At 39.0% G+C, this 14,793-nt stretch overlaps 1 protein-coding gene across 1 annotated transcript in view; it reads right to left on the bottom strand.

Annotated features, from left to right (window-relative positions):
• Window positions 1-14,793, bottom strand: part of LOC139713235 (mediator of RNA polymerase II transcription subunit 23-like) — a gene marked incomplete at its 3' end in the record, with an annotated part of 181,478 nt that overhangs the window by 71,290 nt on the left and 95,395 nt on the right. The window contains exon 14 of the mRNA XM_071624980.1: window positions 2,853-2,926. Within this exon, the coding sequence (XP_071481081.1) occupies window positions 2,853-2,926 (74 nt within the window). The remainder of the gene's footprint in view (window positions 1-2,852; window positions 2,927-14,793) is intronic.

The raw sequence follows: 14,793 nt of genomic DNA, 5'->3' as shown, positions 1-14,793 counted from the left end.
TAGTGAAATTTTACGTATTTGACCTTGACCTTTTGACCTTTGACCTTGGCCATGTGCACCCAAAAGTTGATAGGCACAACTTCTCCCCCTAATACACATACATGCCAAGTTTCATTAGGATACCTTAAAAGGTTTTGATAGTTACCCTGTCCACAAAATTTATTACGGACGGACGGAAGGACGGACGGACGGAAGGACGGACGGACGGATGGACGGAAGGACGGACGGACGGACGGACGGAAGGACGGACGGACGGACGGACGGAAGGACGGACGGACGGACGGACGGACGGACGGACGGACGGACGGACGGACAACCCGAAAACATAATGCCTCCGGCACCACTTCGTGGCGGAGGCATAACAAAAATTTACTGTAATTGGTAGATAACAACTAATTACATTTTAGTACATACTCGGTAAGTTTTCAGACAAAAATTAAAATGTACAATTGCATCCATAATTTTGCAAGCGACTGTGTTTTACTAGTCTTAATATATATCTAAAAACATATAACGGGACTTTTATCATCCAGTTAACAAAATTGGCAAAGTAGATAAATGATAGAGATTGTTGCCATTGAGTCGGGATACATCATTCTGCCAAATTACATTGATGAAAGGGTTGAGGCGCAGATATTTGTAAGTCAAGATACAATACGTTCTTTTGGCATATTGAAGTGGCTTCGCGGGAGAATGCTTACGCGCCGTAAGTCAGGATACGTTCTTTTGCCTAACTAATATGTTGCCGCATGAGGATTCTCGCACATCGTAAGTAAGGATACGCTCTTTTGGCAAACGAGAATTACTTATTAGCACAGTGCTGTGATTCGGTAAAATACTGCATCTATTCTAAACATGGCAATTACTCTGAAATGGGAAGTCATATTTTACTGAAATTTTCTCGATATATTCTTTATGAATGCCTAAGAAACTTCACTGCTTCAAAAATGTTTTACTCCTATGACGGAAAAATGAGAACAAATTGAATTTTCAAACTCGTTTTTCTCAGAACATTATATTCTGGGTAACGTTGTTTTGCTTTATTACAGCCAACCTCAATATCATCATTTACCCTAACCCACGTTCACATTGGTCCCCGCGACGCGGGGACAGCCTTATCTTTTTTACGACTGACTGTTCACATTGGTACATGCATCTCATCTGTCCCCGAGCTGTGGGGGCAATTGGGCTTGGGGGCGAGCTCTGCCAGGCATAGTGCATGCGCACATTTGATGACCACAGCTGGACGCTATCAATTTCGCCCCAAGGACACTCTCCCCTCCAAATCTTGTCCCCGTACCCGACTTGCTTGGCGGGGATGGGGGGACAAGTCCCAGAGAGCGTTCACATTATGGTTTTGGAGGAGAAAGTCCCACAGCTCGAGACTTTCCCCGCATCGCGGGGACCAATGTGAACGTGGGGTAAGTTTCATTTAAATTGCTTCAAAACTGTAGGAGGAGTTCGCGACTCAAGATTTTGCAACACACCGACCGACCACCCAACCAACATCGCGGTGATTCCTATAGACCCCCTTCACACTACGTGTGGCGGGGGTATAAAAAAACAACAACCAGCAATAAGTTTGCATGTGCAGCTTTTTTGAGGATTTTTGTTGTACAATCACTTCCTTTTTATTTATTCATTTATTTATTTTTTGCCTGTTTCTGTTCTTTTGATTTTAAATATACCATTTTGGGCCTGGAGGAAATGCGCTAGTTTGTACTAGTTTGCATGAACGGGTTCACAAGTGCTGAGTTCTATGGAGACTGATAATGTGTGAAGCTTATGTAAACAACGAACAATACCCAGACAAGTACATGTATCACCACATTGTCCTTATTCAAAGGGATTTTAATCACTAATTAGTCGGCATTTTAGTAAAATTCTGCGATGTTATTGGGAGTTGTCTTTGTAGCATCTTCAGGGCAACATTACTGAAGAATCGATCTAATCTATTCAAGTAAGCGGTAAGACAGCTTTTCGTCACAAAGAGCTGCATTAATTTTGCCAATCGTGTCTGTGTGAGTGTGACTGAGCTAGGACTCGGTAGAATTCACGCAATGAATGTAAAAGACATTGTATTCATGGCTGATTTAAAGAGGAAATCCAGTCCAGTCCAAATATAAGTTAGTCTGATAAAAAAGAGTAAAATCTTATGAATTCAACGGTAACAATTTGACTAAAATCGGATGAAGAATAAGGAAGTTATGACATTTTGAAGTTTTGCTAATTTCTGCAAAACAGTTCTTGTACAGTGGATATGAATATGCAAATGAGTGAGCTAACCATGTCACGCCCTCACGATTTTCCATTGATCATGTACAAAAAAATGACGAAAATTCAATGTTTCTGTCACTGAAGTCTGAAACATGACATTATCCCTGGTTGTATAACTTCAGAATAGTGATCAGTTAGATATACGAGGATTTGAGCCTCAGGCATAACTGCGTTTGAATGAAAAACTGGAAATTCCACAATTTTATGTAGAAACTATATGGTAAGTTGTGAGGGAATGACATGCTCACTTTGCCATTTGCATATTCGTATTGACTGTTCAAGAACTGTTTCCCCCCAAAATAGTGAAACTTAAAAATGTCATAAGTTCCTTATTTTTCATCCAATTTCAATCAAATTTATACCGTTGAACTTGTAATATTTTACGCTTTCTTATCAGACTAATATTTGGACTGGATTTCCCCTTTAATGGTTCAGCTAAATTTTTTTGTGGCCGCTATACGCAGGTAGATATTCACGACGGGATACAAAGTGAGTGCTACTGGCTGCATTAGGCAGGTGACCGCTGTACAAAGGGTCCATAATATAGCAATTTTGTGCAGAACTCAAACACTTACATGCATTGAACTGCAGAGCTATCCTGTAGTCAGTCAGTGGGAGGTGCTGAGTCTTGAATGTTTGCTGGAGATACCTGATGTGAGAGACAAAGATAAAGAGAGGAAGGTGGAAGGATAATAACCAGTGGGGATCTTTAGCCTTACACCGCACAACACCTGACATTGCATTGTATAATTGTGCTTTAGTTCACCAAAGCATTTTGTGACAATATGTTACAGAGGAGTAGCAGCAAATGTAAAAGCAGATGAACAGAAGTCAGAAAATAAATTGAAATGGGCAATACTAGTGTGGTGTAGACAAGCACATAAAAGGCATCTTTTTATTTATTTTTTTGTGATGAACAGAAGTCAGAAAATAAATTGAAATGGGCCATACTATTGTGGTGTAGACATGGACAGAAAAAGCATCTTTTCATTTATTTTTTGTGAAAAAAAGAGGTGAATCATAGAGATTATGTTGTACCTCTTTGAAACCTTGCACTCTACAGTAAACACAAATTTATTTTTCATATTCATTTTGTACTTCAACTTTTATCATCTACCCAACATCAAAGGGAAATGATTCTCTGAAATATGTGGATTAAGTGAAATGTAGTGATATTAAAAGCACACATCAGTACAATTTGAGGAAAATCACGTTATTGCTGGATGAGAAGACTATAACAGTTTCTCAACGTCACTGCAGAACGATGATATAAAAAAAGATATGAATTTACACATTTTGTTTTTCTGGAACAATGAAAGAGTCTTGACTAATCTCTTTCAGAAAGCAGGGGAGAATATCATTACCTTTGACATATGCCAGTAAGAAGTTTAGGGAATGTGTGCTTTTCATACAAAATCAACTTGGAGGCATCTATATTATTCAGTAATTTGCTAAGGCAGTGTGTGTGTGTGTGTGTGTGTGTGGTCCTTTGTTTTTAATTGGCAATTTGGTGCGGCTATCCCCTCTGAAGCCGTTGGCTCTGGGCTGCTAAGACCAGTGCTGTCGGCCTCAGGAGGGTCTGCTCCAAGAAGACAACCCTTGAGTTTTCATGGGTTCTGCTCATCTCTTGATACCCAGGCAAGCAAAACAGGGAACAAAAATGAAGTAAGGAGAAACCAGAAATGTCACTATGGCAACTGGCATAATCAAAATTGATTACAGACGGAATGATGGACAGACAACCTGAAATCATAATGCCTACGGCGACACTTCATGACGGAGGCATAAATATGTGTTTATCTTTTTCCTCTAATAAAGACATCGGAAAAAATATGAACAAAGAGAAACTATGAGGCTCTGAGACCTGTGAATTTCCACTTTGAGGTGGGGGGGGGGGGTGAGATAAAAGGCAAATCTCAAGGGCAACCCCTTCCCCACCTTGTTTCAACAGGAAGAATCTTTGGGCAGAACACACTCAGATGGGATTGTCATTGAGTGAAAAATCCACAAACAGGTGGAAAATTATCTTTTCAAATGTTTAAAAGGAAATATGAATACTGATACATGGGCGTCACGGGGGGAGGGGGGGATGCGTTGGGTGTGAACGCATCCCCCCTCCTTCAGACCCTAAAAAAAAAAATCACCTTTTCAGTCTGCGAGCGACTTCAATGCCGGACGTTAAATAATTATTCTTGCTTTTTATTGATTTATTTTTTCAGTTTGCACCAGGAGCAAAAAATTCGTGGGCAAAAACAATCACACCCTGGGTTCTGGCAGCACTGATTTTATACATACATATCTACTACTATTCTACAGTTTTTACTACATGTATTTATCAACCGTACTGTACATCCGTACGGTACGGAGCACGTACACGTTTGCATGTACGTGTGCTACTTACAAGTATGCAGGGTCTATGTACAGCACATTACTTCTGACCAATCCATATTGAAAATGCGAGCCCAAGTGCGAGACTTAGCCTCATTAAAAAAAACTAGAAATGTCCCTATGGCAACTGATGCCTCCGCCATAATGCATGATTCTCCCAATAGGCGTATAGTACAATGTCTTCACAATGTGTGATCCATGACAGTTTCACATAACTGGCAAAATATTGATTGATATGACAGGTTTGTCAGAATTGACTTGAATGTTCACTTTCCTTGAACTGGGTTTGCTATAATTGTCGAAGAGTGCAGGTACACATATTTGGGGAATTGAAAATGTTTACTTGAATTCTGACGGACCCTTTTATAAGTTTATGCATTGAGTAATTTTCAAGGTATGAAGAAAGAGTGTAATTACAGTACAAAATAGATTTTTTTTTTTTTTGGGGGGGGGGCATTGAAACCTGGCCTTTGACCCTTAACCTTTGACCTTTGACATTCTGGCAGGAAATTTCCTGGAGAATCTCCATCAGGTAATGCATGTATATATTAAGTTTTAAAACTAACTAGAGATTGTAATTTGTCATTGACAAATTAAGGTGATCCGAGTTTTTTTTTAATCAATGATTCGAATCCTGATGACCATACAGGTTTCATCTGTGTTTAGAGACATTGGCCGTGTGATGTTTGGATTCTCATTTAGAAAAGGAAGTCATATCTGCCATCTTTGGTACCAAATTCTGTATACACTAGATAACGAAGATACAGCAACAAATACATATGACCTTTGACCCACCTTTACACTCCCAAGATGGCATCTGAGGAAAAAGTGGCTATTTTGTGAAATGATTCTTGCGACATCGTCTATACGTGTGCAAAATATGGGAAAGATAGGACAGGTATTCACTAAGATACAAGATGAAAAATTTATGACCTTTGACCCTAATTTACATACCCAAGATGTTGTCACATCAAGTAGTTGTTATTTTATGAAATAATGTGCGTGACATGAAATTGACATGAGCAAAATATGGGGGTGATAGGGTATGTTTTTCTTGGGTTATTGCAAAGAAAGTTGCAGAAAGAAAGAAATATCTCAATACATCGAAGATTTAAGCTTTAAGTTCAACCACGTTTTTTGACGTGATCCCGACACTGTATGAAAAACAAAGGGCAAACTTGTGATAGGGCAAAGTCTCAGCTACAACATATTAAAATCTGAGAGAAATTCACCGAAGCATAAGTGAGCCAGTGCTCGATAAAGAAAGTCGTGTCAATTTTCATTTGCAGAAAAACTGCACTTCCCTAGAGATAACACGTCATAACGAAGATACAGAAAGAAGTACATATGACCTTTGACCCCACTTTGCACAGACATGATGGCATCTGAGCAAAAAGTAGTTATATTTTGAAATGATTCTTGTAACATGGTCTTTGCGTGTGCAAAATATGAGAGAGATAGGACATGTATTCACTAAGATACAGGATGAAACATTTATAACCTTTGACCCTAATTTACATACCCACGATGGTGTCCGATCAAGTAGTTGTTAATTCATGAAATAACGTACGTGACATGAACTAAACATGTGCAAAATTTGGAGGTGATAGAGGCTGTTTTTCTTGAGTTATTGCAAAGAAAGTTGCAGAAAGAAAGAAACATCTCAATACATCGAAGATAAGCTTTAATTTCAACCAAGTTTTTTAACGTGATCCCGACATCGTATGAAAAAATGGAGGACACTCTAACGATAGCCCAAAGTCTCAGCTACAACATATCAAAATCTGGGAGAAATTCACCGTAGTGTACGTGAGCTAGTGCTCGATAAAGATAGTCATGTCAATTTTCATTTGCAGAAAAACTGCACTCCCATAGAGTTAACACGTAAACTTGAAAAATTTGACAAGATGACTTTTAATCCATTTTTACGAGGTGATGACGTCATTCAATCAAAATATTGCTAGTATGTTTTTGATAGAACATTAAATAAGCTACAACATACTGAAATCTCAGTGAAAATTGACAAAGGATTAGTAAGATACGCTCGAATGAACTTGAAATTTGATGACGTCATTTTGAAATTTTACTTTTTTTACTTTTTAAAGAAATTTTATATCTTTTAATCATTTTTTCAGCATCGCCAACCCATGAAATGACATGTACATCTCATCAGCTTTCAGAATATGTAAAGAAAATTGGGGGTCACCGTTTATCCTGACGAGTAAAATCGGATTTAAGATTGGCGGTTTTTTTGGCATAGTTGCACTGTCTATCGCCATTGATGCGCGCGTGGAATTTCAACTTTGACGGGCCCGTATGACGTCATATTGAGTCGGATTGACTTGAAACTTGGTAGAAATATTCCTTGGCATTTCGAAATCCGATCCGTGTGAAAAAACTGAAAATTTCTATTGCATATGAGCTGTGCGTGCGTATATGCGCACGCGTACGCGTCCGTCCGATTTTTTCAATTTTTCAAAAAATGCTCTAAATGGTCTGAAACGTGTGCAAAGAAATTTTGAGCTCGATTGAAGCATACAAATATTTCAATGCGCGCGTACGCGCATGTATCAAGAGAAAATGTGGATTTTAAGAATATGAGTAGAATGCGCATAATTTTAAATATATGTGACGTAAATTTCATTGAAAAACTCCATTCCATTAATGAGATATGATTGAGAAGGTGTTTTCATATTATGACGTCATAGTGACGTCACGGTCAACTGATCACTTTGATTTTAGTTCGATTGCCGTCTTTGGGACACGATACATACATGGTATAAGTTTGAACTTGATAGGCATAGCACTTTCTGAGCTAACCTCTGCACAACTTTTGGGTAGAAATAAAGAAAGAAGAAGAAGAAGAAAGAATCCGTAAGATACAGAAGGTGATCCGAGAGGATACTCGGATCACCTAATAATGCAAGCATTTCATATACTAGTGTATGAGGGAAATAGTACAATTTAGAGGAGTTGACCTTGACCTTTGACCCCCTGACTATTGACCTATGACCCCTAAATTCCCTAGATAATCTCTGCCAGTCAGTACATGCGTATGTACCAAGTTCCATGAAGATACATTGAACCGTTTGTGATAAAAGTGATATTACAACATTTTCACCTAACCTTTGACCTTTTGACCTTTGACCTTATGGCATGAAACTCTCTCTGGAGAATCTTTACGCAGTAGTACATGTCTACACCAAGTTTCAAGAAAATACCTTAGGGCATTGCATAGATATTGGGGAAATAGCAACATTTTTAGCATTTGACCTTGACCTTTTGACCTTTGACCTCTTCCCAATGTCACAAAGATCTACTCAACTAATTGTCCCATCATACATCATCCTTGGACCAAGTTTGGTGAAAGCTGCTTCATCCAGTTTTGAGTTATCACGTAAATAGGTAAATTTTAGGATTTGACCTTGATCTTTGACCTTTGAACTCTGTCCGATTTCACTAAAAAACTAATCAAGTAATTGTCCTATCATACATCATCCTCCGACAAAGTTTGGTGAAATTTGCTTGATCCAATCTTGAGTTATCGCGTAAACGGATACAATTTCATGACTTGACCTTGACCTTTGACCTTTGACCTTTGACCAATTTCACCCAAAATCTAATCAACTAATTGCCCTATCATACTTTATACTTGGACCAACTTTGGTTGAATTCAAGTCAATATTACTCAAGTTATCGCGTAAACGAAAGCGGACGGACATACGGACGGACGGACAACCCGAAAACATAATGCCTCCGGCACCACTTCGTGGCGGAGGCATAAAAATGGAGGGGCAAGTATATCATTTTGCCCATCCCCTCCCATGATTCCAGAGATGAGAAGATTTTCTTGTTTTTTGACAGAAAAAAAAATTGCCCCCATAAAAACATTAGAGGGGTAAGCATATTATAATTTTGCCCCTACCCCATAATTACTAATTCCCAAGATGAGAAGATTTTTCTTGCTTTTTGACAGAAAAAACGTTGCCCCTATGATATTGGAGGGGTAAATGCACCAGTAATTGTCCCACCCCACATAATTGTAATTCCCGAGATGAAAAGATTTTTTCTTTTTTGTTAGAAATCTGTTCAACTATTTCATCCAAAGTGTGCACCAGGTGGTAAGTTGCTGAATTTCAATTCTAAAAATGCAAAGTCTCTCTCATGTGGGAGGGGGATACCACTTTCCCACACCCGTACGGTCTATTTTCCATGGACTTAATACACCAATAGATTCACAGATTTACAAATGTTTCATCGAAAGTGTGCATCAGATCTGTCACTTAACTTTATAAAAATTCAAGTTCCGTTGAGGGGGAAGGGATATTATCTTCTTTCAATTAACCCTTTCCCACTGGCATAGCAAAAGATTTTGTCCGGGGATTTGGAAGGCGAAAAAATATAATCGAATATGGGAGAGGTATCTTGCCACCCTCCCATTGCCTTGTCCCTTCTATAGAATTAGTACACTTTATAGAATGGGGAATGACAATTTCCGAATTTTCAACAAAAAGTGTGCTTCAGATCGCTTTATTTCAATTCTAAAAACTCAAAAGCTCCGTCGAGCGGGGGTATCCCCCTCCCACATCCTCCCCCTAAACTCTATACTTCACTATACTTTGTACATACACAGAGATGATGCACACTCGGAATAAGAGCCATTAATACCTCAATGAAAAAAAAAAACAAACCTATTTGTTTAAATTACTATTTTTGGGAGAGGGAGGTGGCTGGAAAAAATTCAAGTAATGCATCAAAAGTATCGCTGAATTTCAGGTCTGAAAATACAAAATCACCTTCGTGTGAGAGGAGAAATGCCCCTTATGTACACCCTCGTCTGCATACTTTTTCTGTTTGATTGCTTAACAGACAGCGTTCATAATATTCATTGTAAGAATACAAGAAGTTTATTTAAATTATACCGTTTTATAGGCAAATTGTTCAATAATAATTTACACCAAAATGTACTGCTAACTTAAACAAGTGGGACTGTTTCAAGTCGATAAAACACGAAAAAAACCTGCATCAAATTGCACCATTTACAACATCAAAATGCAAAAAGTTCTCACCATGGGAGGGGGAACACCCCCTCCCACATCCTCCCCCCCCCCCCCCTCGCTCACTCCACTCGCTCTTGCTTGGTCGCGTTCATGATATTCAATGTAAATATTAAAACAGGAATTCTATTGGGATGATATTATTTTATAGACAAATTGTTCAATAAAAATCTACATCAAAATATACTGCTACCTTAAACAAGTGGGACAGTTTCAAGTCGATAAAACAAGCAAATACATGCATCAAATTGCGCCATTTACAACATCAAAATGCGAATTGTTCTCACCGTGGGAGGGGGGACAACCCCCTCCCCTCTCTCTCTCTCTCTCTCACTCCGCTTGCTCGTGCTCGGTCGCGTGCATGACATCAGTGTAAGACTTAATACAAGAAGATTATTTAAATGATATCATATGGGGACATTGTTCAATAACAATTTACATCAAAATGTACTGCTACCTTAAACAAGTGGGACTGTTTCAAGTCGATAAAACACGCAAAAACCTGCATCAAATCGCACAATTTACAACATCAAAATTCAAAAAGTTCTCACCATGGGAGGGGGACACCCCCTCCCACACACTCCCCTCCCCCTCGCTCACTCCGCTCGCTCCTGCTTGGTCGCGTTCATGATATCCAGGTAAAATATTAAAACAGGAAGTTTATTGGGATGATACTATTCTACAGACAAATTGTTCAATAATAATCTACATCAAAATATACTGCTACCTTTAATAAACGAGTGGGACTGTTTCAAGTCGATAAAACAAGCAAAATGTAAACAGTTCTCACCGTGGGAGGGGGACACCCCCTCCCACACCCTCCCACCCCCCCCCCTCTCGCTCACTCCGCTTGCTCGGACTCAGTCGCTTTGCTCCCTCGCATACTAACACCCCCCAAATAAGATGAAATCCTAGCTGCGCCGGTGCCCTTTCCCCGCTTGATTTCCCTTAAAAAACACTAAAAAGTCTTGGGATTGAGAGCTTCCTAAATTCCAAATGCCTGTCCAACAAGCCACAATATCCAACAGTACAAAATACACAGCATATGATACATCAGTACACGTACAAATACATACTTTATACCAGTACCAAATCAAGTTCACACTGTGTACGTACCAACATACTTGTGTTTACACTATGAAATGAGCACACACATTACACACATGTGCACAAATGTCTAAAAGACTGCTAAGAGTCGCAATGCATTTGACCGGGGACTTACATTCGGAAAAAAAAAAGAGGAAAAGTTGAAATTACGCAGTGCGTAATATATGTCCCCGCCGGAAGTAGCATTTTGTAGCACAATGTACGATATAGGTAAAAAAACAAGGTCAAAGGTCAAAGAAGTCAAAGGTCAAAATTCTGTGTAGAAGTTTTGAAGCCCTCACCTAGTGCCATCACATAAAGCAAATGGAATCAAAATCGGGTTAGAAATGGCGAAGGAGTAGCATTTTGTAGCCAATGTACAATATAGGTCAAAGGTGAAAGAAGTCAAAGGTCAAAATTCTGTGTAGAAGTTTTGAAGCCCTCACCTAGTGCCATCACACAAAGCAAACGGAATCAAAATCGGGTTAGAAATGGCGGAGTAGCATTTTGTAGCAAAGTGTACAATATAGGTCAGAAATCAAGGTCAAAGGTCAAAGAAGTCAAAGGTTAAAATTCTGTGTAGAAGTTTTGAAGCCCTCACCTAGAGCCATCACATAAAGCAAACAGAATCGAAATCGGGTTAGAAATGGCGAAGGAGTAGCATTTTGTAGCCAATGTACAATATAGGTAAAAAATCAAGGTCAAAGGTCAAAGAAGTCAAAGGTCAAAATTCTGTGTACAAATTTTGAAGCCCTCACCTAGTGCCATCACATAAAGCAAACGAAATCGAAATTGGGTTAGAAATGGCGAAGGAGTAGCATTTTGTAGCAAAATGTACAATATAGGTCAAAAATTAAGGTCAAAGGTCAAAGAAGTCAAAGGTCAAAATTCTGTGTAGAAGTTTTGAAGCCCTCACCTAGTGCCATCACATAAAGCAAACGGAATTGAAATCGGGTAAGAAATGGCGAAGGAGTAGCATTTTGTAGCAAAATGTACAAGATAGGTCAAAGGTCAAGGTCAAAGGTCACAACTGAAATTCTATGTACAAGTTTCAAAGCTCCCATGTAGTGCTATCATATAAAGCAAACAGAATCAAAATTGGCTCATAAATGACAGAGAAGTAGCAAATTGAAGATTTTGATCACACACGGACGCACAGACAGACAGACAGACAGACACACACACGTATGGAGCCCTTTTCATAGTCCCCTGCTCGAACTCGTTCGGCGGGGACAAAAAAAAACTAGATACTGTAAACGTCAATATTTTCGCACGATTAATTTTTCGCGCTGAGCGGCTCGAAAACGTATTCGCGGTTCTTAAATTCGCGCTCCGCAGCAGGTTACTTTACTGTAGTACACATTCACTGCTTTCATCCAAAGCCTCTGCTACATAGCTTGCTATGCCAGCGTACGACAAGCGACGTAGCGAGCGGCTCGACTGCGAGTACAAGCACTCAAATACGTAGTACAGCTGTGACTGTAGTACCGTAGTCACGGGGGAATGTAGCATCGGTGCGTGAGGTGCACACATGCATGCTACAGTACACAGCAATCTATCGTCTCTTCGCACAGTACTAGTAGCGTAAACATGCCTGTACATTGTACTACGTAGCAGTATCATCGATGAAGCGCACACAATTCATCCCGTTCAAAATGTGCATAGCAAATTGTGAAGATATATTCGCGCGTTTTTGAATTCGCGCTAGCCGAACGTAGCGCGAAATCCGCAAAAATTAATGTACCGCGAAAATTTCCACGTTTACAGTATATCGCTACGGCGACTGATATGCCTCCGCAATAATGCATGGTTCTCCTAATAGGTCTATAGTACAATGTCTTGAAAATGTGTGATGACAGTTTCACACAATTGGCAAAATATTAAAATGACAGGTTTGACACAAATGTGCTGAATGTTCACTTTCCTAGAACTAGGTTCAATTGGATGAATGATTAAAATGTCAGAGTGCAGGTATTTGGGGAACTGATGATTTTTACTTGACTTTTGACCCTTTTATAAGTTTATGCATTGAGTAATTTTCAAGGTATTGAGAAAGAGTATAATTTCAGTATCAAATGGGAAAATAGCATTATCTAAAACCTTTGACCTTTGACCTCAAAGTTCCAAAGAAAATCACTGTTAGGTTGAACATGCATAAATATGTAAGTTTCATGATGATACCTTGAGTTACTTTTGAGATATAGAGGAAAAAGTGCAATTCAGCACTTTCACTTGACCTTTGACCTTTTGACCTTTGACCTTTTGGCAAGAAACTTCCCACAGAATATATATTGGGTAATACATGTATACATCAACTTTAAAAAAAAAAAAAAAACCTTCAGGCATTGCATAAATATAAGGAAAGTAGTGATATTTTGAGGAGTTGACCTTGACCTTTGACCCCTGACCTTTGAACCATGACCCCCAACTTCCCTAGATAATCACTGCCCATTGGAACAAGCATATATACTAAGTTCCATGAAGATACCTTGAACCATTTGCGAGATATGGAGAAAAATATGAATTTTCAACCTTTTTTTCCACAAAATAACCTGTGACCTTTGACCTTTGACCCCGTGACCCTAAAATCCAAACAAAGTATTATCCCCCCCGGATATACCCTCATACCAAGTTTGATGTAAAACCACCACACGGTTCTTGAGATATCGACAAAAACAAAACGGGACGGACGTACATAGGGACGGACGTACATACGGACGTACGGACGACCCAAAAACATAATGCCTCCGGCCAATTCGTTGGCGGAAGCATAAAAAAAACTAGAGATTGTAATTTGTCATTACTGACAAATTAAGGTGATCCGATTTTTTTTAATCAATAATTCGAGTCCTGATCGCAATATGCATGACCATACAGGTTTCATCTGTGTTTAGAGACATTGGCCGTGTGATGTTTGGATTCTCATTAAGAAAAGGGAGTCATATCTGCCATCTTTGGTACCAAATTCTGTATACACCAGATAACAAAGATACAGCAACAAATACATATGACCTTTGACCCACCTTTACACTCCCAAGATGGCATCTGAGGAAAAAGTGTTTATTTTGTGAAATGATTCTTGCGATATCGTCTATACGTGTGCAAAATGTGGGAAAGATAGGACAGGTATTCGCCAAGATACACGATGAAACATTTATGACCTTTGACCCTAATTTACATACCCAAGATGTTGTCCGAATCAAGTAGTTGTTATTTTATGAAATAATGTACGTGACATGAACTAAACATGTGCTAAGTATCGGGGTGATAGGGGCTGTTTTTCTTGGGTTATTGCAAAGAAAGTTGCAGAAAGAAAGAAATATCTCAATACATCGAAGATAAGCTTTAATTTCAACCAAGTTTTTCGATGTGATTTCGACGTCGTATGAAAAAACGAAGGGCATTTGACGATGGTGCAAAGCCTCAGCTACGACATATTAATATTTGGGAGAAATTCACCCAAGGGTAAGTGAGCTAGTGCTCGATAAAGACAGTCAGGTCAATTTTCACATCTAGAAAAATTCCCTCCCATAGAGATAACACGTCATAACGAAGATAAAGAAAGAGGTACATATGACCTTTGACCCCATTTTGCACAGACAAGATGGCATCTGAGCAAAAAGTGGTTATTTGGTGAAATGATCCTTGTAACATGGTCTTTGCGTGTGCAAAATATGGGAAAGATAGGACATGTATTCACCAAGATACAGGATGAAACATTTATGACCTTTGACCCTAATTTACATACTCAAGATGGTGTCTGATCAAGTAGTTGTTATTTTGTGAAATAATGTACGTGACATGAACTAAATATGTGCAAAATATGGTGGTGATAGGGTATGTTTTTCTTGAGTTATTGCAAAGAAAGTTGCAGAAAGAAAGAAATATTTTTATACATCGAAGATAAGCTTTAATTTCAACCAAGTTTATTGACGTGATGCCGACATCGTATGAAAAAACGGAGGGCATATTTACGATAGCCCAA

The sequence above is a fragment of the Diadema antillarum genome, unplaced genomic scaffold (genome assembly GCF_040938485.1).
Source record: "Diadema antillarum isolate AM-2024a unplaced genomic scaffold, OU_Dant_1.0 seq00001929_RagTag, whole genome shotgun sequence".
Lineage (NCBI taxonomy): Eukaryota > Metazoa > Echinodermata > Echinoidea > Diadematoida > Diadematidae > Diadema > Diadema antillarum.
This window is presented reverse-complemented; position numbering and strand designations above follow the sequence as displayed.